This window comes from Microcaecilia unicolor, chromosome 3 (genome assembly GCF_901765095.1).
Source record: "Microcaecilia unicolor chromosome 3, aMicUni1.1, whole genome shotgun sequence".
Taxonomy (NCBI): domain Eukaryota; kingdom Metazoa; phylum Chordata; class Amphibia; order Gymnophiona; family Siphonopidae; genus Microcaecilia; species Microcaecilia unicolor.
In genome coordinates this window covers 234,550,862-234,578,092 of record NC_044033.1, presented here as the reverse complement: position 1 = coordinate 234,578,092, position 27,231 = coordinate 234,550,862, and the positions used below count along the sequence as shown (strand labels likewise).

Sequence of the window (27,231 nt, the reverse complement as noted above, 5' to 3'; positions counted from 1 at the left end):
TTTTGTACACAGTGTTACAGAATAACAGAGATCCATGCCTAATTTAGACTAGGTTTCAGTAGGTGTAAATATTCACACCTAAAATTAGGCATGGATCCCGGCACAAAACGCTGCTTGTTCAGAACAGGAAACAGATGGAAATTTCCCAGGGGTTCTACATATATATTTAAATGCCATTTTTCTACTTACTTATAGGTTATTCAATTGTTAATCCTGGTGCTATATTTACGATAAAAAAGGAAGATGTGAAATATTTCACTCAACATTTTGAGTGGGATGGAAAAGAAAACCCAAATGATCCCTTGAAGAGTAAGTAGATGTTTTGGGTTTAAGGGCTCTGAATTGTCAGATCAATGTCTCCAGACATTTGGAGACTTAAAATTCTTGGTTAAATCCTTCTAGATGTGTTTTCTCTTAACAGGCCTTCCGATTGTAACGTCTGTGTTCTCACTGAGTGTTAAACAAGAGGAAGATCTCTCCTTGATGGATTGTCCCAAATCAGAGGTGTCTGAACAGACTCACCCTCCTGTAACAAGTTAGTATAAAACTTCTCTTCTCCTGCACATCTTAATAAATTCAGCTGGGATTATTTAGGAATTCAGAGCTGGTGAGATGATAAACTGTTATCCTCTCTGTAAAACAGATATTGTTGGGGTGTGTGATTGATCAGCAGCGCTACTACTGCTATTACTACTGCTTAACATTTCTACAGCAGAACTAGACGTACACAGCGCTGTCCACAGATATGTAAGAGAGAGTCCCTATTAGGGAGTTAACATTTATTGTGGGAAGGGGCTAATTGTAGAGCAGGAGGAGAATAGAAATTATAAGATGCCTTCTACAAGGCCTTGTTGTCTTCTGCATCAGTTCTCTACCATTTTGGGTAGGTGATCACATAAAATGCAGACCAGTGCAGACTACCTCAATGTCCTTAATCTAACCCCTCAGCCTTCTTCTTTCACCACTCTCTGTATCTGTCCCATATTCTTTTCCTCTCTGTCACCCTCTCTGGCAGGTTATTTCAAATCTTCTTGTCTTCCTGTTTGGATCTTTTGTTCTTGTTAAGTCAGTGTTACAATCAGGGAAACTCTGTACGGACGACTCCAGCATTCTTGAAAGTCTGATACAGTCATATCTGGTCTGTTAGGCTGTACCTAGGACCCCTTTGTGCAGGTTACCTCAACTTTCTGGGAATCCAGCTTCAGCTGTACTGCCACTCTGCCTACTTGCTTCTATTTTCCCCTCTTTGATACTGTAAAGTTCCCTGTGACACAACAAACAATTAAGCCCCCTCTGCTGTACCTGATGTTCCCTCATGTCATCAGCACTGTCTTTGTCAGGACATACCTCCATGCATACATTTTCCTAGCCCAGTTGTAGAGCATATACAGATAACATTTTGGGGTATTATTGGGAAACCTAACACTTAGTAGAAGTTGCAGAAGAATGGGACTCTACCACGTTCCAGCACTAGATCCAAGCCCACAATGCCCTAATAATAAAAGAACTAACTCCAAAACCAAGTATTATGAAAATAGAGTGCTTATTTATTTACAACAGCAGCAGAGATAATATGAACATTGCAAGAATAAAGGCAATGAAAGTCTTATCATAGAAAAAGCTCAGAGTAAATGCACATCACCCTGGATAGACTTATAATTCAGTCAGCTGCTCTAACCCTCACAGCACGTATAAAGCATCAACTTTATAACCCAAAAAAATGGAAGTGGAATCACAAAACTCAAACTCAAGTAACACAACTAATCACCCACTAAATTCAAAAATGAGTGTACGTGAAAACTCTTATGTGAACACTCTATATGTCTTGAAGGAAAAGCCTCAAGGAGCCCCTGACCATAAAGGTCTAGCGGCTACTGGCGATTATTTTGATCGCCTTTATGGTCTGGAGCTCCTTGAGGCTTTTCCTTCTTTATAAGAAGACATATAGAGTGTTCACATAAGAGTTTTCACGTACACTCATTTTTGAACTTAGTGGGTGATTAGTTGTGTTACTTGCGTATGAAGCATTAATACATGGTATTTATATGACCTGATGCAGGCATTCAGCAGATGGCCACGTGTTGGTGTAAATGATTGATATATTCATACACAGTGGTGGCGCTGGTAAGATTGACATCCTATGTTCAGTACAGTAAGTGGATAGGCAGGGTCATTTCCTTACCTGTTATCATTTCAAACTGTGACAGTCCTGTGAAACGGTGAGGTGTGGACCTGATAGCCACTAACACCAATGGTAGCTTCCTTGTCACCAACAGCAGATGAATCCATTAACTAATGGGTTGTATCCGCCTACCAGCAGATGGAGATAGAGAACAGTGAAAGCACATGGTGTTCCTGGATGCCCAACCCCCACTGCCTTCAGTATATCTCTATCTCCCAGCAGGTGTGGTCGCTTTCTCAGCTCCTGGATTTCTGCCTGGGGTGGCTCCTGTGCTTTGCCAGTAGAGCAGGGGTGTTGTGGCTGGTGGTGCCCACTTTAAAGGCATACTTGGTTTTCCATGTCCCTGCCTTACCCCATTCCCCCTCCCCCCATAGTTCCTCTGTGGTTGCCTGCCTCTAACTTTCCTCACAGTAAAAAAAAAAAAAAGAGAGAGAGGCTTTCTCCAGAGCTCCTGGTTCGGTGCAGCTTGACCGAAGCTCGTTTGACTTGGTCTTCTGAGGTGAGAGTTGTGCCCAGCTCCTCCGGGGAGGTTCCCGCAGACAGCGCTCCGTGCGGGGTAAGTTTTGGCGCGAATGCGCCATTTTGTTTTCTATATTTGATGGCTGCTGAAGGGGTTAAGCGCTGCTCCCACTGTGGGAAACGCAGATCAGCAGCGGGGCTTTGCAGCACATGCTGCCTAGATACTAATGCTGGCACGAGCATGGCGGGTGGTGATTCTTCCCGCCCAACAGAGTTGGCAGCGGGCGCCATCTTGGAGGCACCTCGTGATTCGACCCTCGCGGTTGCGGAGTAGTCTGAGCACAGGGGGACACATTGTTTCGAGGTTTCTAGAGGAGCTATTGCCTCCACTTCCCCCAATGTGGGGGCGGATGTACAGGGTGAATTTTTCTCCCCTGAATTTGTGCTGCTGATGCATAAGAATTTTATGTTAAATAGAGCACTGCCTGAGGCTCCTGACAATTCCTTTATTTCTTCCCCCGAGCTTTTGGCTGACGCTAAGCGTAGACGAGTGAATGCCCCGTCTGAGGGGGACTTTTTACCCTGTTCTCCCCCATGTTCTAGTTTCGGGGAGTCTTAGGGGTCTGGCAGGTCCTCATGGACTGATGATCCAGACGAGGGTGGCTGCTTGCCACAGGATTTGGATGACCCTAAAGTAGTTCGGATTTTCCACCGTGACGAACTGCCAGCTCTCATTTCTGATGCCTTACAGGCTCTTTGAATTGAAGATCCTGACGAGGGCGCTGCCGCTTCTATTAATCCTAGGATGGCTAGTACTAAGAAGCCGTCTCGGGCTTTTCCCGTGCATGCTTCCATCCAAGAGCTTATTTCAGCTCAATGATCTGACCCTGATGGTCTCTTGAAGGTGGCCAGGGCCATGTGTCACCTTTACCCTCTGAGTGAAAATCAGTTGGCACTCTTTGGGATGCCTAAAGTGGATGCATTAGTCACGGCTGTGACTAAAAAGACTACTCTCCCGGTGGAGGGAGGGGTCGCTTTGAAAGATATGCAGGACCGGCGGCTAGAATCCGCACTGAAGCGGTCCTTTGATATCTCAGACCTTTCCTTACGGGCGGCTATTTGCAGTTCCTATGCAACCCGGGCCTGCCTTTCCTGGTTGCATAGGAATCTGCCCTGTCTTTTTTGGCTGATGCCCTTTATGATCTGGTCAGAGCTTCGGCTAAGCAGATGTCGGTGGCAGTTACAGCCCGCCACCTTCTTTGGCTCCGGCATTGGGCGGCTGACATGGCCTCTAAACAAAGGCTTGCGAGGTTACCCTTTCAGGGTCTTCTTTTATTTGGGGAGGATTTGGAGAAGATTGTTAAGGACCTAGAGGACTCTAAGTCCCAACGGTTGCCTGAGGATAGGCCGAGGCCTTCTTCCAAAAGACCTTCTTTTCCCTCCTCTTCCAGGCCACGTTTTCGCGAGGCTCGCAGGTATCACCCGGGGCGCTCTGCGGGGCTTGTTCAACGTACCTGTTTCCAGCAGAGGAACTCCTTTTGTTCGGACAAACACACTGCGGCGTCTGGGCAACGTCCAGGAGTTCAGGGGCATCCTCCACAATGATGGGGTGCCGGTCCACTCGTCGGTTCCCGCAGTAAAGGGTCGTCTCTCCTTCTTTCTCGAGGAGTGGACCAAGATTACTTCGGATCAGTGGGTCCTGGACCTGATCAGAGAAGGTTACCGACTAGAATTCGCTGGCCCGGTGGGAGACGCGTTTTTGGAGTCCCGATGCGTCACTGCCGTCAAGTGGGCGGTGGTAAGCGAGACCTTGCAAGTGTTGCTGAAGCTCGGAGCAGTGGTTCCGGTTCCTCCCGCCGAATGCGTCTGCGGTCGCTACTCCATCTATTTTGTGGTGCCTCGAAAAGGCAGGCCATTCAGAACTATCCTGACTTACGCAGAGTCAACGAGGCCTTAGGAGTGCAACACTTCCGCATGGAAACCCTGCGCTCTGTCATTGTGGCGGTACAGCCAGGAGAGTTTCTCACGTCTCTGGACCCCAAGGAAGCGTATTTGCATATTCCCATCTGGCCGCCGCATCAGCAGTTTCTCCTGTTTGCAGTATTGAGCCAACATTTCCAGTTTCGCGTCTTGCCATTTGGCCTGGCAACGGTCCCTTGGACTTTTTCCAAGGTGATGGTAGTGGTGGCTGCCTTTCTCCGGTGAGAGGGTATCAGAGTTCACCCTTATCTCGATGACTGGCTCATCAGAGCGGATTCGGCAGACGAAAGCCGACTTGCCACAACCAGAGTTGTTTCAGTTCTTTAGACTCTGGGCTGGGTAGTCAATATGCCCAAAAGTCACCTGACCTCCCTCTCAGTCTCTCGAGTATTTGGGGGTCCGGTTCAACACGGCTTCGGGGTTCAGTTTTCTTCCTGACAACAGGCGTCTCAAGCTTCAGAATCAGGTCCGCCTGCGGATGCCTCGCCCTCGAACTTGGGACTTTGTTCAGCTCCTGGGATCGATGACGGCCACCATAGAGGTGGTTCCCTGGGTGAGAGCTCACATGAGACTGCTGCAGCTTGCTCTGCTTCAGCAATGGCCTCTGATTTCCCAAGAATACCAACGCAAACTAGGGTGGCTTCCTGTGGCCCAGTGCAGTATGGATTGGTGGCTTTCCGACAGCGTGCTGCGGCAGGGGATGTCACTGACTCTTCCTTTTTGGTGTCTGGTGATAACGGATGCCAGCCTTTCGGACTGGGGAGCTCATTGCTGGGGACGCTATGCTCAGGGTCTGTGGTCCACCGCGGAAGCAGGATGATCCATCAATCACTTGAAACTGAGAGCGATATTCCAGGCTCTTCTGGCCTTCCGCAGGACGCTGAAGGGTCTTCCTGACCGAGTTCTGTCGGACAATACGCCAGCAGGGGCCTACATCAATCATCAGGGCGGCACTCAGTGCAGGGCCCTTGCTGCGGAGGCGTCTCAGATCTGCAACTGGGCTGAGTGCCACCTAGAGCTTCTGTCCATGGCTCACATAGCCGGTCAGAGCAACGTACAAGCCGATTTCCTCAGCAGACATCAAATCTATCCGGCGGAATGGGAACTGGCAGAAGAAGTTTTTCTTCAGATTTGTGCCAAATGGGGGACTCCAGGCTTGGACCTCATGGCGTCAAGCGTAAACGCCAAAGTCCCTCGCTTTTTCAGCAGAAGGAGAGATCCTCGCTCGGCGGGGTTGGATGCCCTGGCTCAACCTTGGCCCTCGGGCCTCCTGTATGTGTTCCCTCCTTGGCCCTTGATAGGGCAAGTACTACTTCGGATTCGCCTGCACCGAGGATCGGTGATTCTCATCGCCCCAGATTGGCCAAGGCGTCCGTGGTACGCGGATCTCCAGCGGATGCTGTTGGATGCGCCTCTTCCTTTGCCTCGGGTTCCGAACTTGTTAGTTCAGGGTCCGGTGACTATGGAAGATCCTTGCCGCTTTGGTCTTATGGCCTGGCTCTTGAGAGGGCGCAGTTGAGGGACAAGGGCTATTCTAATAAGGTTATTGCCACGCTCATGCAGGCTTGCTCGCGGTCTACCTCTGTGACTTATGCTCGGATCTGGCACACTTTTGAGGCGTGGTGTACTCCAAAGTCTATCACGCCGACTCTGGCGACAGTCTCGCTTTTGCTGGACTTTTTGCAGGACGGGCTACAAAACGGCCTGTCCTACAATTCCCTTTGAATTCAAGTGGCAGCGTTGGCCTGCTTCTGGGGGAAAGTCTCTGGCTTGTCCCTTGCTGCTCATCCGGATATTGTCCGATTTCTCAGAGGAGCACTTTGTCTCTGTCCTCCTTTGCGGTCGCCCTGTCCGGCTTGGAACTCGGGGCTCGTGTTGAAGGCGCTCCAGCGATCTCCGATTGAGCCTCTTAAACGGGCTTCTCAGAAGGATCTGACTCTCAAGACAGTTGTTTTAGTGGCAATGACATCGGCAAGAAGAGTGTCTGAGCTTCAGGCTCTTTCCTGTCGGGATCCTTTTCTACAGTTCTCGGAATCCGGGGTAACTGTTCGTACAGTGCCTTTCTTTCTGCCTAAGATGGTTTCAGCTTTTCACCTGAACCAGCCCATTTTTCTTCCTTCCTTTTGTAAGGAAGAGTTTCTGGACTCCTTTGGGCAATTGCGCCTTTTGGATGTCCGCAGGGCTCTGTGGCAGCATCTGCAGATGTCAAATGAATTTAGAAATTCTGATCATTTATTTGTTCTGTTGGCAGGTCCCCGACGGGGGTCTCCGGCTTCTAAGGCCAATATAGCCCGCTGGCTTAAGGAACTCATTTTTTCTGCTTATCTGTTTTCAGGGCGGTTGCCACCTGAAGCGTTTAAAGCACACTCTACAAGAGCAATGTCCTCTTCGTGGGTTGAACGAGTGTTTTTTCTCTTCAAGAGATCTGTCATGCGGCTACCTGGGCTTCTCAGCTCTCTTTTGTGCGGCATTACAGGCTGGATGTGGCAGCGCGGCAGGATGCGCATTTTGGAGCGCAAGTGCTTGCTCGTGGAGTTGCCTGTTCCCACCCTACTTAGAGAATGCTTTGATACATCCCATCAGTTAATGTATTCATCTGCTGTTGATGACAAGGAAGGGAAAATTAGGTTCTTACCTTGATAATTTTCTTTCCTCTAGTCACAGCAGATGAATCCATGATCCCTCCCTGTCTGACTTTAGTTTTTGTACAGGTGTTGCATACAGACATTGTGCCTCATCAGGAGTACTTGAAGACAAGCTATCAGAGTTTCTGCATGCTTTTTTTTATTGCAGGAGGTTGATAACGTCCCTCCTTTGTTTGGTTATTGCTCCTGTTCTGGGGCGTTTGTTCTTTGTGAGGAAAGTTTATGTTATTTTGCCTTTCTTATTCACTCTGCATTGGAAATTTCATATACTGGAGGCAGTGGGGGTTGGGCGTCCAGGAACACCATTTGCTTTCAGTGTTCTCTATCTCCACCTGCTGGTAGGCGGATACAACCCATCAGTTAATGGATTCATCTGCTGTGACTAAAGGAAAGAAAATTATCAAGGTAAGAACCTAATTTTCCCTTCATATCCTAGTCTGTACCAGAGGTGGAAACATATTTTTTGAGTATGCTTATAACGGTTTTGCTTAATCTTTCCACCTTACCTGAAGACTGAAGATGATAAGCAATATGATACCTATTTCCAACACCTAGAACTTTCCACATGTGCTGAATTACCTTACCAGTGATTGGAGTCTACGTGCATTGGTAGACCTCATCAACTAAACACATGGTTGATGAGAAGAGTAGCTGTTGTTTCAGTGGTGCAGTTGGGAGCAGGTAAACTCTCAAGCCACTTAGTGAATGTAGACATGACAGTAAGCATGTATTAATTTCCACAGGAGGACCAAACTACCAGTCCTACCCAGTCAATTTGTATGTCAGACCAGGGCATGGTTATGCTCTTATTCCTGAGGGGAGCTTGATGGAAAGGTGCAGAGGGCTAAAACTTGCAACAGGTCTTAAGAACAATGTTGCTATGCCGGGTCTATCATATGATTAAAGTCTACAAAATCCTGAGTGTTGTGGAGCAGGTGAAGGTGAATTGATTTCTCATTCATTCAAGAAGTACAAAGACCAGGGGACACTCAATGAAATTGCATGGAAATACTTTTAAAACTAATAGGAGGAAACACTTTTTCATTCAAAGAATAATTAAGCTCTGAAACTCATTGCTGGAGGATGTGTTGATGGCGGTTAGCATATCTGGTTTAAAAAAAAGGTTTGGACAAGTTTCTGGAGGAAACGTCCATAGCCTGTTATTGAGATGGACATGGGGGAAGCCACTGCTTGCCCTGGGATTGGTAGCATGGAATGGTGCTACTAACTTGGTTTCTGCCAGGTACTTGTGATGAAAGCGGTTTACAAATAAAATAATTAATATAGAAAAGAACGCCAACATTTTTAACAGGAAAGAACCTTTTCATGCCAAGCAACTATCGGACTGCAAACTAGATAATATCAGGCACCAGAACAAGCCACCCGACTCAAATCAGGTGCCAAAATAAGTTGAGTAAAAGTTTAAACTCCTGATGAGAAATATATCCTGGGAGATCGTTCCATAACTTAAGGGCCTCAAAAATAGAAAGCTGTTGTCTAGTTTCTATCATGGGGATTTGTGTGTCTCCTTATTTTTTATATTAAATTTTAAGTGCTCAATGCTGTGGCTCAAAATAATTAGCATTTACATAGCGACCTGAATCTTGGTAAACAGGCTTGTCAAAAGCGCTAGTAGAAATAAAGCAGCATAAGTCCAACGGCGCCACCGTTTCACCTTGACGTGGCTTCCTCAGGGACTGGTGTCTACATGCAATTTTCTGGGAAGAGATAAGTAAGATTCAGTCAGCATAAAATAAATACAATTGAAACTGGATGAATTTCAAAGTGCTGGTGCACATACGTTCAAGTTGCATTTCTCAAGAAAAAGTGGCACTGACACGTCACACGCTGAGTTTGTTCTATAAATAGTTCATTTTAATCAGCTGATCAAAAAATGGTTGCAAATAAAGGCATAGTACTTGAAATTGGCTGATAATTTAGTAAAACGCATGCCAATCAATTTTATTGTTTAGACCTAATGGTTCTAATGATTTTAATTTATGAGTCCATTTGGCTTCTCTGCTTTGTAACATTATTTTTCTGTTGCCCCCTCTTAAATTCCCATGTATCCTATCAATAATGCAACATCTGAGTTCTTCAAATTTATGCTTGAAAATGATACAATGTTCCACCATTGGTTCTTTAATGTTTTGTCTGGCAATGTTAGATCTATGCTCTAACATTCTTGTTTTAAATGCTCTTGTTGTCATGCCAACATACAATTTATGGCATGGACACTGGATGACATAAACCATGTGGTCAGATCTACAGTTGGAAAATGGGTTAAAGAAAATTCCTGTTTGTTCAATACATCTATGAACTTTTTGGTTTCCATAGTAATTTTAGAAATTTGGCACACTAGCCACACTGCACCTTACTCCTGTAGTGTTGATCACATTTTTTGCAGTATGGCAAGCAGTAGCTGGAACACTATGTTCAGTTTTTCCTTACAACAAGCAAATGAGTTTCTAAATACCCCCTCTGAGTTCGAAATAGAATCGCATGGACCTACTGAAACCAATGATTGGTCTAATATCTTCATCAAAAACAAAAATATTGCCAAAATTGAATTGAACAGCGGTATTCTCATTGAATACTGCAAGAAAGAAAGAATTCCAAGAGGGCTGCGCATCAACAAAGCACCACAAAATTTCCTAGATGACGACATTTTCATTGAGAAATGGAACAAAATTTTGAACAAATGTTCCTTTGACCTCATGTTACTCATTATAGAAAAAAGCAAAATATTAGCTAACACTTGAAGAACTGGACAATAACATTATGGTCATTCAAAGAAGCAGTACACTCGAGGAATTCAATAAAAAACATCAAGAATTGAAAGAAAACATTGACAAATTCAAGGAATCAATCAAAAAAATCAAAGATGAAGAAGTTTGCAAGAGATGAGAGAGATTATTCAAGCAACAAAGTGTATTTTTGGATGGATCAGAAAGATATTAGTGACCAACAAATGCCAAACCCAATTGCCAGTGCGAGTGATTCATCCTCCTCAAGCAGTAGCGGAGATTCATCGGACAACAGAAAAAACAAACGTTTTTTAGGCACAAGAAACAGAGGAAGGGGGAACAGAAGAGGAAGAAATGCCCAATGGAACAGACCTTGGACGAGGTCTCAAAGAACACCCAATCAGTGGTAGTCAGTCTATCTCAAAAGCATATTACCATTGAAGAAGAGAAACTACTGTCTAAAGGGCTCTCATATGTTCCCTCTCTAATCTTTGATGATTTCCAATTTAATGTGGACGTAGAAAAATTCATAAGAAAATTACAACTGCGCATGTTTTTTGGCCCAGGAACTGCATCATATGATAGAACTATATTCAGACCTAAATCTACATGGAAACCGGCTGGCCAATTGGATCCTGCATTAAGCACGTTTAGAGACATCCTTCTGAAAGACATTGAAACTATGAAGGAAAAGTTTCAGACTCAAAGACAATAATATAATTTAAGCAAGTCTGAATATGAGTTGTTACAGAATTTTAAAAAAGACCCTAATATTGTCATCAAAAAGGCAGACAAGGGCGGTGCAATAGTCATACAGAATGTGGAAGATTACATACAAGCCTGCCATGAGTGGGAAAGCGCGGGGTACAAATGTAACAAAAAAAAAAAAAAAGGATTAAGACAACTTGACAATAAAGACTCATATAGAAAATTATCTCTTAATCCTACCAAACGCCTCCAATCACAAATTAGGTCTATTACCAATAAGGGATTACAAGAAGGGTACATCACAACAAAGGATAAAACATTTTTAGACAGATACAATCCAGTCACTCCAATGATATATTTTCTCCCCAAAATACACAAGAACATAGAAAAACCACCTGGAAGACCTATCCTTTCATCAAGACAATCAGTATTAGAACCATTATCTATGTTCATTGCAATCCTCTTTAACTTTTCTGAGACCGGAAGTTCAGAAAGGATTTTCATATATCAAAGACACCACTCATTTTCTTAATAAACTTGACAACATCGATTGGGAAGAAAACAAATATATTCTGGTTACATTGGATGTCAATTCATTGTATACCTCAATCCCACAAGAATATGCACTGAGAGTAATTAGAGGAGTCCTAGATTCTAGAGAAAGACCACATTTTATTCCAACAGAGTTCTTGATGAAATTAGCCAGACTAGCTATTAAAGAAAAATTTTTTGTCTTCAATAACAACTACTACTTACAAACCATTGGGCTTAAGTGTTGCTTTATTTCTACTGGCGCTTTTGACAAGCCTGTTTACCAAGATTCAGGTCGCTATGTAAATGCCAATTATTTTGAGCCACAGCATTGAACACTTAAAATTTAATATAAAAAATAAGGAGAGACACAAATCCCCGTGATAGAAACTAGACAACAGCTTTCATCATATCCGTTGTAAACCTAGGAGTTTCGGTCTGATAGGTTTCTGAGGGATTTTTCTCCTTTTAAAAAATACATTTTGTTACCTTATTAGTACACTAGCCACACTGCACCTTATTCCTGTAGTGTTGATCACTGAATATCCCTCTGACTGACAGTGTATTAACCGGAGAGTATGAGGGTGGAGCTTGGGCAGATCCAGCACTTCACTGGTTAACACTGATAGTTCACTAAGCGGCCACTGATAGGGATAACAAAAAGGCTGTTCTAACTTTATCTTCTGAGATTACTGGGCGCTGGACTGAATATTGGCCGGTGGCCTATTAACTTCTGTGTAACACACTTACCTGTATATTCACAACTGATGTCTGGACATAGCCTGGACTTGACTATTGGGGGTTAATTCAGCCCGTAGTTATAAGCAGCAAAAAACCGCAGACTGCCTCAAGTTAAATTTCTACCCTATAATGATTTAACAGTTTTCCAATTGTTGGTGTTCAGCAGAATCTGATTTCTGATCTACAGAAACTAGATGGAGAACAGCCTGTGTCAAAAACAAAACCAAAAACCCCTCCTGATGACAGATATCTACAACAGAGCTGTTGCTCTGTCACAGTATGAAAATATCAGGGTATTTCTGATGATGATCAGTACAGCAGTACCCCTCTTTTTTTGGTTCTGTACCAGTGGAGGTGCCTATGAAAACAGCAAAATTCTGAGCACTTATTGGCTCTGTGGTAACTTAAAAAAAATCTTATAATGCTTTCTTTTTCTTATAATAGGCTTCTACAGTGTCAAACCTGACATTTTAATCCGGTTTGAGCAAGTTGGATTCAGGACCGAGCCTCAGGAATGTAAGGAAAGAGGAAATCTGACCACCACAGGCACGTGTGAGGAACTGCCTGAAGCATGTGAAGAAGCTTCGATTAAAGCTAGTAATGAGGTAATGCAAACTTTTCCTATAAGAAAGATCTCTGGACAGGGGATAGTGAGAATGAGGTTTTATAATCACAACCTCTAATCTTTGTTGTGTAGATAATGTGTTTGTTCTATCTTTTTAAATATTTTTACCTTTCTCTTTTCATTGTCAGTTCATTTTCTTTTCTTCCCCACCATTATCCCATGTCGTTCTTTCTCTTCCCTTTATCTTCTTTAACATCTACTGTCGCTCATCTTTTATCACGTTTTATCATTTTCCCTGTATCTCTCGCTCTTTCTGACCTCTCTCTATCCACTTTGCAATCCTCTTTAACATATTGTGCTACCACCCTCCAGTTTAATCCACCCTGTCATGGTGATATAATTTGTACCTTGATATCACAGTGTTCCATTTGGTTATCTTCCTTCCACAGATCTCTGAGATTGCCATTATAAATACTTTTTCATTTAGGGAGCCTTTTACCAAGGTAACCAGGCAGTGCAAGGCGCTTCCCAATTACCGCTGGGTGTGCCCCTGCCACTCCACCCGGAAATGGCACACAGTAGCCTACTGAGGCATAATAAAAGGACCCCTAAGTGCAGTATACTTTCTCTCTCTCTCTCCCATCTTATTTTTCAAGCTTCTAGGATTTGTGTACAGACATTTCAAAGTGTGGTTTTTGTCTGTACTGGATAGTAGCCTAGTGGTTAGTGCAGTGGACTTTGATCCTGGGGAACTGAGTTTGATTCCCAGTGCAGTTCCTTGTGACTCTGGGCAAGTCACTTAACCCTCCATTGTCCCAGTACAAAATAAGTACCTGAATATATGTAAACCGCTTTGAATGTAGTTGCAAAAACCTCAGAAAGGTGGTATATCAAGTCCCATTTCCCTTTCCCTTCCCCTTAGTAGTTGACAGGGATAGTTAGCAGTCTCTTCGCTCCATCTGTTCTTCTCTTGAAGGCATCTGACCTACTTCTGCCTTTGTTGCAACTTCCCTATCAGGATGCCCTTACTTCCCTGATCTGATAGTATCCTTTAAAGATACCTAATCCCAATCCCTGAGCGACTGTCATCTTTCCCCCAAGTTGTAGTTTAAAAGTTGTTGTATCTCCTTTTAAACATTTGATTCTGCCCTGGTTAAGGTTCAGCACATCTCTTTGGAACATGCTTCCCCTTCCCCAGAATATTGTCCAGTTCCTAACAAATCTACACCCTTTTTCCCTGTATCATTGTCTCACCCAAACTCTGGAGCTCTGGAAATCTCTTGGTTGCTGGACGTCAAACAAGGAGTATTTCTGATAGTGTTACTCTGGTTCTTTTAGTTTTCAGTTTTCTATCTAAGAGCCTAAATTTGGCTTCCAGGACTTCCCTCCTACACTCTCCTATGTTTTTGGTACCCGCTTTTTAATTTTTTCTATTTATGTGAACTATTACATATGTTTATTGTAAACCGTCTAGAAGTATGTTGATAGGTGGGTGTATATTTCATAAAATTAAATTTAAAAAATAATGATGTAGGGTGTCCTGTTTGCTGTTCTAGGCATTGATCACATTCAAGGATGTTGCTGCTTATTTCTTGGAAGTGGACTGGGACATTCTGGGAGAAGGGCAGAAGGAGCTGTACAAGAAGGTCATCAAGGAGATTCATGACATCCTCATCTCACGAGGTAAATGTGCTTATGTGGTAGATGATAGAGAAACATATTATGGAATCAGTGGTGTAAAAATCACAGGAACTAGATGCCATGGACACCTGAAATTTAGACCCTGGCTTCTGATGCCAAACCAGATTCAGTAGGAGCCTGTGAAGACACCACTGCTACAGGATCTGCCAAAGATGCTGCTCTCTGTTTTAAGATAAAATGATACCTTAAACTAAAGGCTTCACACAACACCAGCTGAATTCTCTCTCCCATTTCTATACAGAAGACCGGAGAGAGGATTTACCTCTCAGAGTTCTTCTGAGACTTCTGCATAAGGTCATGACGTATCAGCTGCACACTAGTCAACTATATTGTATAACACATACCCTCTCCAAATGGTAACCAGAAGATTGGCACCTGCAATGTCTCCACCTGGGGTGGCTACGAAGAGAATTATCTGTACCAGAAAACCTTGATGATATAATCTTCTCTCTAAGCATTGTCAGACAAATACACAAACCTCAAGATTAATACACACACATATATATAGACCTCCATGCACACATCAAAACATGAAGCAGATGGAACCTCCTGAGGGAATCTACAAATACAATTTAAATGTACTTTTTCCACTTCTTATTGACAGGTTATTCAATAGTTAATCCTAATGTTATATTCAAGATTAAAAATGAAGATGAGAAATATTTCACTCAAAAATCTGAGTGGGAGGGAAAAGAAAACTCAAATGACTCCACCAACAGTAAGTAAATGTTTTGGATTTAATCAGCTTTGCATTTTTAGATTACAGGAGTCGAGTCATTAGCATCAAACATTTGGACACTTCAAATCAGTTTCCTAATTTAGTATTATCAGATCCTTGGTGGATCCTTGTAAATGTGTTTTCTCCTCGCAGGCCTTCCAGTTGTAACATCTGTGTTCTCACTGAGCATTAAACAAGAGGAAGATCTCCACTTCATGGATCATCCTGAGTCAGAGATGTCTGAACACACTCACCCTTCTGTAACAAGTAAGTGAGGTGATTAAATATGCAGATGATAGGAAACTATTCAAAGTTGTCAAAACACTTGTGGCTTGTGAAAAATTGCAGGAAGACCTTAGGAAACTAGAAGACTGCACAGATGAAATTCAATGTAGACAAATGCAAAGTGATGCGTATTGGGAAGAAGAATCCGAATCATAGTTATCTGATGCTAGGATCCACTTTAGGAGTCAGCACTCAAGAATAAAACCTAGGTGTCATTGTAGACAATACACTGAAATCTTCTGAAAAAATGCAAATAGGATGCTAGTAATTATTAGGAGAGGGATGCAAAATTAAGACCAAAAGTATTAAAATGCCTCTGTATTGGTCCATGGAGTGATCTCACCTTGAGTATTCTGTTCAGTTCTGGTCACCATATCTCAAAAAAGATATAGTGGAGTTAGAAGGTTCAAAGAAGAGCAACCAAAATGGTAGAGGAGATGGAACTGCTCCCATACGAGGAAAGGCTAAAGAGGTTAGGACTCTTCAGCTTGGAAAAGAGACAGACTACTGAGGGGAGATATGATTAAGGTCTACGAAATCCTGAGTGATGTGGAGTGGGTGAAGGTGAATTGATTTTTTCACTTATTCAAAAAGTACAAAGACCAAGGGACACTCAATGAAATTGCATGAAAATACTTTTAAAACTAATAGGAAATACTTTTTCGCTCAAAGCTCTGAAACTCATTGCTGGAAGATGTGGTAACGGCAGTTAGTGTATCTGGGTTTTACAAAGGTTTGGACAAGTATCTGAAAGAAATGTCCATAGCCTGTTATTGAGAAGGATATGGGGAAAGCCACTGCTTGCCCTGGAATTGGTAGCATCGAATGGTTCTACTAATTGGGTTTCTGCCAGGTACTTGGGACCTGGATTGGCTACTGCTGGAATTGGCATTGGTCTGACCCAGTATGGCTATTCTTATATTCTTATCCTCCTGCACATTTTTACTAAAGTCAGCTGGGACCATTCAGGAATTCAGTGCAGGTAGGATAAAAGGCTGTCATCTTCTCTTCGCCTCCCACTGTCAATTTCCCTACTTTGGACAGATTAAATTGGCCATTATGATGAAGGAGGCAGTGATAGAGGTGGGTATCCCAGAGGTGGGATCTGGTCTTCAAAACCCTTCACCCTAGAGTGTGTTGGGGTTGAGAAATCTGTACTGTTGAAAGGGATGCTGGAGGTGGAGAGGCTTCTGCACTGTTGTGGAGGAACATGACTGATGAACATGGTGCAGTTTGACTTAGTCATGGACCTTTTGTATTGCTGATAGATTAATGCAGATCACAGTACATAATGCAGTTTATCATAATGATGCCATTCCCAATTCCAAAATGGTGGTTGCAGCCTCCTGAGGCAGTCTCACCGTTTTCTTTTTTTGTAACTTTATATTAATTTTCAAGCAAATTATTAACAGTACTATGAAAGTGTAGGACAGCATCAGTTAAAAGAAACAAGAACAAGTGTACATTTTGTTAGATAATGAATTACCACCCCCAATAATGAAAAACTAAAAATAGACCTCTCCATCCCTTTCGCCCTTCCCCCCAGTTCCCTCCAAAAACTCACAGAATGTCCTTCCAGCTGAAGAAATCTTCCCAACTTTTCTTGATAATATTTCCATTTACTACATTTTAAGGCAGTCAGTCTATATTGTTTACATATAATACATAATCTCTTTTTAACCATCCCTATAGTTGGCATGTCCCGTGTATGCCAATGTGAGGTAATCAGCAGTCTGCCTGCTGTAAAAACCAAAAGCATTAATTTATCCATAGCTCCCGTTATCCCTTCCACTCTCCCACTTAGTAGGGCATTTTCTCTAGTACACATAGTAGATGACGGCAGAGAAAGACCTGTACGGTCCATCCAGTCTGCCCAACAAGATAAACTCATATGTGCTACTTTATGTGTATACCTGACCTTGATTTGTATCTGCCATTTTCAGGGCACAGACCATAGAAGTCTGCCCAGTACAAGCCCCGCCTCCCAACCACTATCCTCGTCTCCCACCACCGGCTCTGCCACCCAATCTCCGCTAAGCTTCTGAGGATCCATTACTTCTGAACAGGATTCCTTTATGTTTTTCCCACGCATTTTTGAATTCCGTTACCATTTTCATCTCCACCACACTGTCCGTGAAAAAATACTTTCTGACATTTTTCTTGAGTCTGCCCCCCTTCAATCTCATTTCATGTCCTCTAGTTCTACCGTCTTCCCATCTCCGGAAAAGGTTCGTTTGCGGATTAATACCTTTCAAATATTTGAACATCTGTATCATATCACTCATGTTTCTCCTTTCCTCGAGGGTATACATGTTCAGGTCAGCAAGTCTCTCCTCATACTTCTTGTAATGCAAATCCCATACCATTTTTGTAGCTTTTCTTTGCACCGCTTCAATTCTTTTTACATCCTTAGCAAGATACGGCCTCCAAAACTGAACACAATACTCCAGGTGGAGCCTCACCAACAACTTATACAGGGGCATCAACACTTCCTTTCTTCTGCTGGTCACACCTCTCTCTATACAGCCTAGCAACTTTCTAGCTACGGCCACCGCCTTGTCACACTGTTTCGTTGCCTTCAGATTAGAGAGTTGCACGAGGACAGAAATCCTACCCATCCCCGCCCGTCCCTGCTGGAATCTTACCCGTCCCCACCCATCCCCGCTGGAATCTTACCCGTCCCCACCCATCCCCGCAAAAATTTAAACCATCCCAATCCGTCCCCACCCGTCCCCGCAAGAATCTAACCCATCCCCACCCATCCCCGTAAGAATTTAATAGTACATAAAAGAAAGTTCCAGTCAGCTCCCTTTCCGGATTTGAGCCACAGCACTGTAGGCAAGGACGGACCGGAAGTTGGAACTTGGAACACTCTGGTGCGCACATGTAAGATTTGTCTCTGATTCACTGGCAGTGTGTGCTGAGAGGCCGCCACATGCACGCGCCAGTAGGTCAGGTGACATCTGATTCTCGTGCCTGTGTCAGAGCTGAGGTCTGTGCACCAGCCTGGGAGCAAAGAGGATTAATAGTAACATAGTAAGTGACAGCAAATAGACCTGAACGGTCCATCCACTCTGCCCAATAGTCACACTCATGATCAATTCATCATTAAATCAACGAGTGTGATATTATATACTTGATTATGGTCTTTCTTTCGTGTTTCTGGAACAAAGACCACAGAAGTCTATCTGGCCCCATCCTTATGTTCCAACTGCTGGAGTTGCCATCGAAGCCCACTCCAGCCTATTCATGTTCTCATTTGTGGGACACAGACCGTAAAAGTCTGTCCAGCACTGTCCTCATGTTCCAGCCACTGAAGTTGCTGTCTAAGCCCTTTCCAGCCCATCCTACACCAGATTGCCATGTATGAGAGACACAGAACATACAAGTCTGCCAGGTATCAGCTCTAGTTCATCACAGCCAGAGTCGCCATCTAAGTGTCACTTGACATATCCACACACATGCAGCCATTTAAGGTTAGCTTTTATATAACTTCCATTTTCTAATTAGAGATCCTCTGTGTTCATCCCACGCCTTTTTGAATTCCGTCATCATTTGTGACTCTACCACCTCCTTAATGGAAGACTTTCCACATTTATGCTGTTAAAGCAAGGAAGAAGAGGAGGAGGAGACAGCACTCAAATAAATTGGTATTCGGTAGATGAGAGGCTGGTGCAGGTGCAGCTTACACTTCCACAGGAAGCCCGCAGGAACTGCCTCCATCCCCGCGGGAACCCCGCAGAACTGCTTCCATCCCCGCGGGAACCCCGCAGGAACAGCCTCCGTCCCTGCGGGAATCCCACGGGTTCCGCGGGATTCCCGCGGGGACGGAAGCCGTGCAGCTCTCTACTTCAGATCCTCAGATACTATCACCCCATGATCCCTCTCCCCGTCTGTACATATCAGACTCTCACCGCCTAACACATACGTCTCCTGTGGATTTGTACTCCCTAAGTGCATCACTTTGCATTTCTTCGCATTGAATTTTAATTGCAAAACTTAGACCATTCTTCTAGCAGATCCTTTTTCATGTTTTCCACTCCCTTCTGGGTGTCCACTCTGTTACAAATCTTAGTATCATCCGCAAAAAGGCAAACATTACCTTCTAACCCTTCGGCAATGTCACTCACAAATATATTGAACAGAATCGGCCCCAGAGCACCGATCCCTGATGCACTCCACTGCTCACCTTTCCTTCATCCGAGCAAATTCCATTTACCACCACCCTCTGGCATCTGTCCGTCAACCAGTTCCTAATCCAGTTCACCACATCGGGACCTATCTTCAGCCTGTCAAGTTTATTCAAGAGCCTCCTGTGGGGAACCGTGTCAAAAGCTTTGCTGAAATCTAAGTAGATTACATCTATAGCACATCCATGATTCAATTCTCCGGTCACCCAGTCAAAGAATTCAATGAGATTCGTTTGGCACGATTTACCTTTGGTAAATCCATATTGTCTCGGATCTTGCAGCTTATTCGCTTCCAGGAAATTCACTATTCTTTCTTTCAGCATCGCTTCCATTACTTTTCCAATAACCGAAGTGAGGCTTACCAGCCTGTAGTTTCCAGCTTCTTCCCTATCACCACTTTTGTGAAGAGGGACCACGTCCGCTGTTCTCCAGTCCCACGGAACCTCTCCCGTCTCCAAGGATTTATTAAACAATTCCTTGTCATCAAGCAGATGAAGCCATTACGTATGGGTTATGTCCATCAACCAGCAGGGGAGATAGGAGCACTCAAACTCTCACAGTGCCCTCTTGGCCAGCTAGCTCCACTGCCTCTTCAGTATTCTCTATCTCCCCTAGCAGGGTGGTTGCAGCTTGTTCGAGCTCCAGAAAAATCTGCCGGGAGGTGGTTCCTGGCTTGCCAGTTGTTAACCAGGGTGTTGGAGGCTATAGCAGCCTCACTTTAAAGGCACATAGGTTAGCCCTTTCCCTGCCTTACCCATACCTCTGTGGATGTGGACATATTGCCTTGCTTTCCCTGTCCTTACCCACCAACAGTAGATGCAGGCATATAGGTTCGCCCTTTCCCTGCCTTTCCCACTCATCTGAGCCTCCGGAGTCTTCAATACCTCTGCTTTCCTCACAGCTTAAAAAAAAAAAAAAAGTCGCATCGCGTTTTTAAACGCAGAGACGCTGGAACAGAGGTTTTTGACCTGATTTTCAGCAGGATCGTAGTTGTACACTAGATCCTTTGAGGTAAGAGTATTTTCCAACTCCTCCGGGGTGGGCCCGCGATCGGGGCGATTTTGGCGCGAAACCGCCATCTTGGATTTTACCGCCGTTTTTCGGCGATGGCTGCGGACAATGTAAAGCGCTGTTCCACTTGTGGCAAGCGCAAATCAGCAGCAGGGCTCTGTAAATTGTGCTGTACTGGCGTAGGAGCCAGCCCGAGCATGGCGAGCGATGTTTCTTCCCGCTCTGAGCTGGCAGCGGGCGCCATTTTGCTTACACCACATGGCGCGGCCTCCGTGGACACGGAGAGACCTGAGCTGGGTGGGGCACCTCGAGATGAGGTTATTTCAGGAGTGGCTAGCACCGGCCAGGATTTGGGTGCCCAGGGTGAGATTTTCTCCCCGGATTTTGTGCTTTTGCTGCATAAAGCATACATGATGAAAAGAGCCCTTCCTCAAGGGTCGCCTGAGGCTCCTCTGATTGCCCCCCCCCCCCCCCCCCCCCGATGGATTCTGGCCTGGGACTGCCCAGTGAGGCTTTTTTCCCGGATGCTTGGCCTAAAGATAAGCGTAGAAGGGTTAATTCCCCTTCAGATTGTGGTGCACCTTTTTCCCCCCCGTGGTCGGGGTGTGAGGATTCGGAGAACTCTGACAGACGTTCTTGGTCTGAGGAACCAGAGTCATGTGCGGATTTACCACAGGATCTGGATGATCCCTCCGTGGTGAGGATTTTCCACCGTGATGAGCTGCCAGCGCTTATTTCAGATACCCTGCAGGCCCTCTCGATTGAAGATCCTGACAGTGGCATGGCCTCCTCGGGTAATCCCAGGATGGCTAGTACCAAGAAAGCTGCTCGGGCCTTCCCTTTGCATGACTCCATCCTAGAGCTTGTTTCGGCTCAGTGGGCTGATCCCGAGGGACCTTTGAGAGTTTCCAGGGCTATGGGGCAGTTATACCCTCTGCGTGAGGGACATATGGCTCGTTTTCAGATGCCTACAGTGGATCCCCTAGTCACTGCTGTGACAAAGAGAACTACCCTCCCTGTTGAAGGAGGTGTTGCCCTGAAGGATGCTCAAGACCGTAGGCTGGAAACAGCATTGAAACGGTCCTTTGAAATTGCAGGTCTCACTGTTCGGGCGTCTGCATGCAGCTGTTATGCTGTTAGAGCCTGCCTAGCTTGGCTGCAACAGGCAGTGGCTTAGCCCGGAGATGGAGCGGAGCCCTTCTTGGATGTGGCTCCGCGGATGGAGGTGGCCTTGTCCTTTCTGGCTGATGCCCTTTATGACCTTGTCAGAGCTTCGGCTAAACAAATGGCAGTAGCAGTGGCGGCTCGCTGTCGTCTGTGGCTACGACACTGGGCAGCGGACATGGCCTCTAAGCAAAGGTTGGTGAAGTTGCCTTTTCAAGGACTTCTCCTATTTGGTGAGGAGTTGGAAAAAATTGTGAAAGGCCTGGGTGATCCAAAACCCCAGCGCTTGCCCGAAGATAGGCAGAGGCCTTCCTCTAAGGGCCAGGCGGTCCACTCCTCGTACAGACCTCGCTTCCGTGAAGCTAGAAGGTACCGCCCGGGGCGTTCTGCTGGGTTCACTTCACGTGCCCGTGGTCAGCAGAGGAACTCCTTTCGCTCGGACAAGCGTCCCGCAGCCGGTGGCTCAAGACCAGGAGTTCAGGGGCGACCCTCTCAATGATGGTGCGCCGGCCCTCTCCTCGATGCCTGTCATCGGAGGACGGCTTTCCCTCTTTGTCGAGGAGTGGGCCAAGATTTCCTCAGATCAGTGAGTTCTGGACCTGATCAGAGATGGATACAGAATAGAATTCAACGCCCCAGTAAGAGACGTGTTTGTGGAGTCCCAATACGGTTCTGCCGTCAAACGGGCGGCGGTGGAGGAGACTTTACAAGGTCTGATTCAGTTAGGGGCAGTGACCCCGGTGCCTCCCGCCGAGCACGGCTGCGGCCGATACTCCATCTACTTTGTGGTGCCGCGAAAAGGTGGGTCCTTTCGCCCTATTCTGGACTTAAAAGAAGTGAACAAGTCCCTGAGAGTGCGGCATTTCCACATGGAATCCCTGCGCTCCGTCATTGCGGCGGTTCAGCCAGGAGAGTTTCTCACGTCTCTGGACCTGAAAGAAGCTTACTTGCACATACCGATTTGGCCCCCGCACCAGAAGTTTCTGAGGTTTGCGGTGTTGGTAAAACATTTCCAGTTCAGGGCCTTGCCTTTTGGCTTTGCCACAGCTCCCCGAACCTTTTCGAAGGTAATGGTGGTAGTAGCTGCTTTTCTCAGGCGAGAAGGTATCAGGGTTCACCCGTACCTAGACGACTGGCTCATCAGAGCAGACTCTGCAACAGAGAGCTTACAAGCTACAGCCAGAGTGGTCTCTAGGCTGGGTCGTCAATATGGCCAAAAGTCACCTGTCCCCTTCACAATCTCTAGAGTTTTTGGGGGGCCAGGTTCGACACAGTCTCAGGCTATGTGTTCCTACCCGAGCTAAGGCGGTGCAAGCTTCAGAATCAGGTCCGTCTGCTCCTGAGGATGCCCCGCCCGCGAGCTTGGGACATTGTCCAGCTGCTGGGATCGATGACAGCCACGATGGAAGTGGTACCCTGGGCAAGAGCGCACCTGAGACCTCTACAGTATTCCCTACTCCGGAGATGGTCTCCTTTTTCTCAGGATTACCAATGCAGACTTACTTGGCTCCCTGCGGCCCGACTCAGCATGGAGTGGTGGCTCTCGGACAGCATGCTGCGGCGAGGAATGCCGCTGACGCTCCCCGTTTGGTGCCTGGTGGTAACAGATGCCAGCCTGAAGGGCTGGGGCGCACACTGCCAGGGGAAGCATGCCCAGGGTCTATGGACACCCGAGGAGTCGGAGTGGTCCATCAACCGCCTAGAGTTGAAAGCGGTGTTTCAGGCGCTTTTGGCCTTTCAAGTGACCCTGGAAGGATTGGCTGTCAGAGTGATGTCAGACAACACGACAACGGTGGCCTATATAAATCGACAAGGCGGAACAAGGTGCAGAGCACTAGCCGCGCAGGCCGAACTGATTTGCCACTGGGCCGAGCTGCATCTTCAGTGTCTGTCGGTAGCTCATATTGCAGATCAGAGCAATGTGCAGGCCGATTATCTGAGCAGGCATCAGATCGATCCAGCAGAATGGAATCTGGCAGACGAAGTTTTCCTGCAGATCTGTGCCAAATGGGGCAAGCCCGTAATGGATCTAATGGCGACAAGTGCCAATACCAAAGTCCCATGCTTCTTCAGCAGACGGAGAGATCCTCGCTCGGCGGGGTTGGATGCCTCGGCTCAACCCTGGCCTCCGGGTCTACTTTATGTGTTTCCCCCATGGCCCTTGATAGGGCGCCTGCTCTTGCGGATTCGGCTGCACCCAGGAGAAGTGGTCCTCATCGCCCCGGATTGGCCAAGGAGACCTTGGTATGCAGACCTCCGACAGATGCTCCTGGAGGCTCCTCTGCCGTTACCTCTGGTACCGAACCTGTTGACTCAGGGACCGGTAGCCATGGAGGACGCCAGCCGCTTTGGTCTTACGGCATGGCTATTGAGAGGGCGCAATTGAGGGATAAAGGTTATTCCAATAAAGTTATTTCCACTCTCCTGCAAGCCCGCAAGCGGTCCACTTCCGTGGCTTATGCCAGGATTTGGTGCCTGTTTGAGTCTTGGTGTGCTTCCAGAGCCATTGCGCCAATGCGGGCTCCTGTCTCGCCGATTCTGGACTTTTTGCAGGAAGGTGTACAAAAAGGCTTGGCCTATAATTCCCTGCGGGTGCAGGTGGCAGCGTTGGCCTCCCTTCGTGGTAAGGTGGAAGGCGTGTCTTTGGCTGCTCACCCAGATGTGGCACGGTTTCTTAGAGGGGTGCTTCGGCTCCGACCTCCAGTGCGAGCACCCTGTCCAGCTTGGAACCTGGGGCTAGTTTTGAAAACCCTGCAGGCATCTCCTTTTGAGCCGCTTCAGCGAGCATCGGAGAAAGATTTGACACTGAAGGCCGTTTTTCTGGTGGCCATTACCTCGGCGAGACGGGTGTCAGAGCTCCAGGCGCTGTCCTGTAGAGACCCATTTCTGCAATTTTCAGAGTCCGGAGTCACGGTTCGGACCGTGCCTTCCTTTATGCCTAAGGTGGTGTCAGCCTTTCACCTAAACCAGCCTATTTTCTTGCCCTCTTTTTCAGAGGAAGAGTTTCCAGAATCTTTTGGGCAGCTGCACCTTTTGGATGTGCGCAGGACTCTGCTGCAGTATCTGCGAGTTACTAACTCTTTCAGGACTTCTGATCATCTGTTTGTTTTGCTATCCGGTTCTCGCAGAGGGTCTCCAGCGTCTAAAGCCACTATTGCCCGCTGGCTCAAAGAAACTATCTTTTCAGCTTATCTGCTGGCCGGCAGGGTTCCGCCTGTAGCCTTTAAGGCGCATTCTACTAGAGCGATTTCTTCCTCTTGGGCTGAAACTGGAGCACTCTCTCTTCAAGAGATATGCAGTGCAGCAACATGGGCTCTAAGTTCTCCTTTGCCCGACATTACAGGCTGGATGTGGCTGCCAGGAGGGATGCGCGTTTTGGTGCACAAGTGCTAGCGCGTGGTGTGGCTTGTTCCCACCCTATCTAGGGATTGCTTTGTTACATCCCATACGTAATGGCTTCATCTGCTTGATGACAAGGAAGGGAAAATTAGGTTCTTACCTTGGTAATTTTCTTTCCTTTAGTCATAGCAGATGAAGCCATGAGCCCTCCCTGTATGATTGTCTGTATGCTGTGAATCTGTTTTTCAGGTTCTGTTCCTAATTTCCTGAAGTTCCTTCCTTGGGAGAAAGTTGGAAAACAATCTTCAGGATTCATGTTCAGTTTAAATTTAGGAGAATGTGTTCATTCCCTCCAGCATGTTTTTTTTTGGAGGATGTGTTGATTCTCTCCAGGAGGCGCGTGTGTTCCCCTCCAGTTCTATAAATAGGAGGATGAGTTTATTACCTCCAGTGTGTTGGGAGGATGTGTGATTCCCTCCAGGAGGCGCGGGTGTTCCCCTCCACTTATACAATAAGGAGGATGAGTTTATTCCCTCTAGGAGGATGTGCATTCCCTCCTTTATGAGTTCATGCCCTTGTGATGGGCCATCATTCGCTGTGAGGAAAGCTCTTGTGATTCCCATTGCGGTTTGCCATACTGCTTTGGAAGCTTCAAGTACTGAAGAGGCAGTGGAGCTAGCTGGCCAAGAGGGCACTGTGAGAGTTTGAGTGCTCTCTATCTCCCCTGCTGGTTGATGGACATAACCCATACGTAATGGCTTCATCTGCTATGACTAAAGGAAAGAAAATTACCAAGGTAAGAACCTAATTTTCCCATCTTTAAGAGGACCCACCAGAACCTCTCTGAGCTCGCTCAGTATCCTGGGGTGGATCCCGTATGGTCCCATGGCTTTGTCCACCTTTAGATTTTCAAGTTGTTCGTGCACACTCTCTTCTGTGAACGGTGCTATATCCACTCCATTCTCATATGTACTTTTGCCAGTCAATCGTGGTCCTTCTCCAGGATTTTCTTCTGTGAAAACAGAACAAAAGTATCTAGCAAATTTGCTTTTTCTTCATCATTATCTACATAGCGGTTCGCAGAATCTTTCAGTCTCACAATTCCCTTTTTAGTCTTCCTCCTTTCACTAATATACCTGAAGAAATTTTTGTCACCCCTCCTTACTTTTCTAGCCATTTGTTCTTCCGCTTGCGCTTTCACCAGACGTATCTGTCTCTTGACTTCTTTCACGGTATATGAGTCTTGAGTAACTGTTGCCCATATACAGATATCTCCTTCCATAATTTCTAGACCTCAGGACATTCCCACCAGATGTCTTCCGCAGCCTAGTGCAATCACTTGTACTCAGTCATCTGGATTACTGCAACTCACTATACGCAGGATGCAAAGAACAAATACTGAGAAAACTTCAAACAGCCCAGAACACAGCAGCCAGACTCATTTTCGGAAAACCAAAATACGAAAGTGCAAAACCCTTACGCAAGAAACTTCACTGGTTCCCACTCAAGGAACGTATCACCTTTAAAGTATGCACATTAGTCCACAAAATCATTCATGGTGAAGCCCCTACATACATGTCTGACTTAATAGACCTGCCACCTAGAAACGCCAAAAGATCATCCAGAACCTTCCTCAACCTCCACTTCCCTAAGTGCAAAGGCATAAAATACAAAGCACTGCATGCATCAACCTTCTCCCATATGAGCACGCAGTTCTGGAACACACTACCACGCAGCCTGAAGACGACCTACGAACTAACCGACTTCCGCAAACTATTGAAGACTCATCTCTTTGCAAGGACCAAAACAAATGAATTCTCACACACTATAGAAAAACACCAATTCACTCTCTTCTGAATTCTCTTCCCCATACTGTCACCACACTCAAAACCACACTCACAGACAAAACTGTTACACCCTAAAGTCCTTTCGTTATTGTCCCATCGCCCTATCATTTTCCCATTGTCACATTCCATTGCTTTATTCTTAGATGATATTTTGACTTTGACCTTATCTTCACACAACTCTTCACAACGCACCCATAATCATATTATGACCAATTGTATTTCTACTTTCACAACGTATTGTAAGCCACACTGAGCCCGCAAATAGGTGGGAAAATGTGGGATACAAATGCAATAAAATAAATAAATAAATAAATAAATGTGAGTATATGTTCCTTTCTGGCCCTCTCCAACATATACCATCCTCTTTCCTCATAATGGCCTGCAATCTAGATGGAGAGTAATGCCATCTCACCAGTAT

General features: G+C 45.8%; 1 protein-coding gene across 1 annotated transcript in view; it reads left to right on the top strand.

Annotated features, from left to right (window-relative positions):
• The window catches only part of LOC115466380 (zinc finger protein 675-like), a 182,614-nt gene that overhangs the window by 142,037 nt on the left and 13,346 nt on the right, over positions 1-27,231 (top strand). The window contains exons 8-9 of the mRNA XM_030197577.1: positions 14,957-14,977; positions 15,131-15,244. Coding sequence (XP_030053437.1) covers positions 14,957-14,977; positions 15,131-15,244 — 135 coding nt within the window. The remainder of the gene's footprint in view (positions 1-14,956; positions 14,978-15,130; positions 15,245-27,231) is intronic.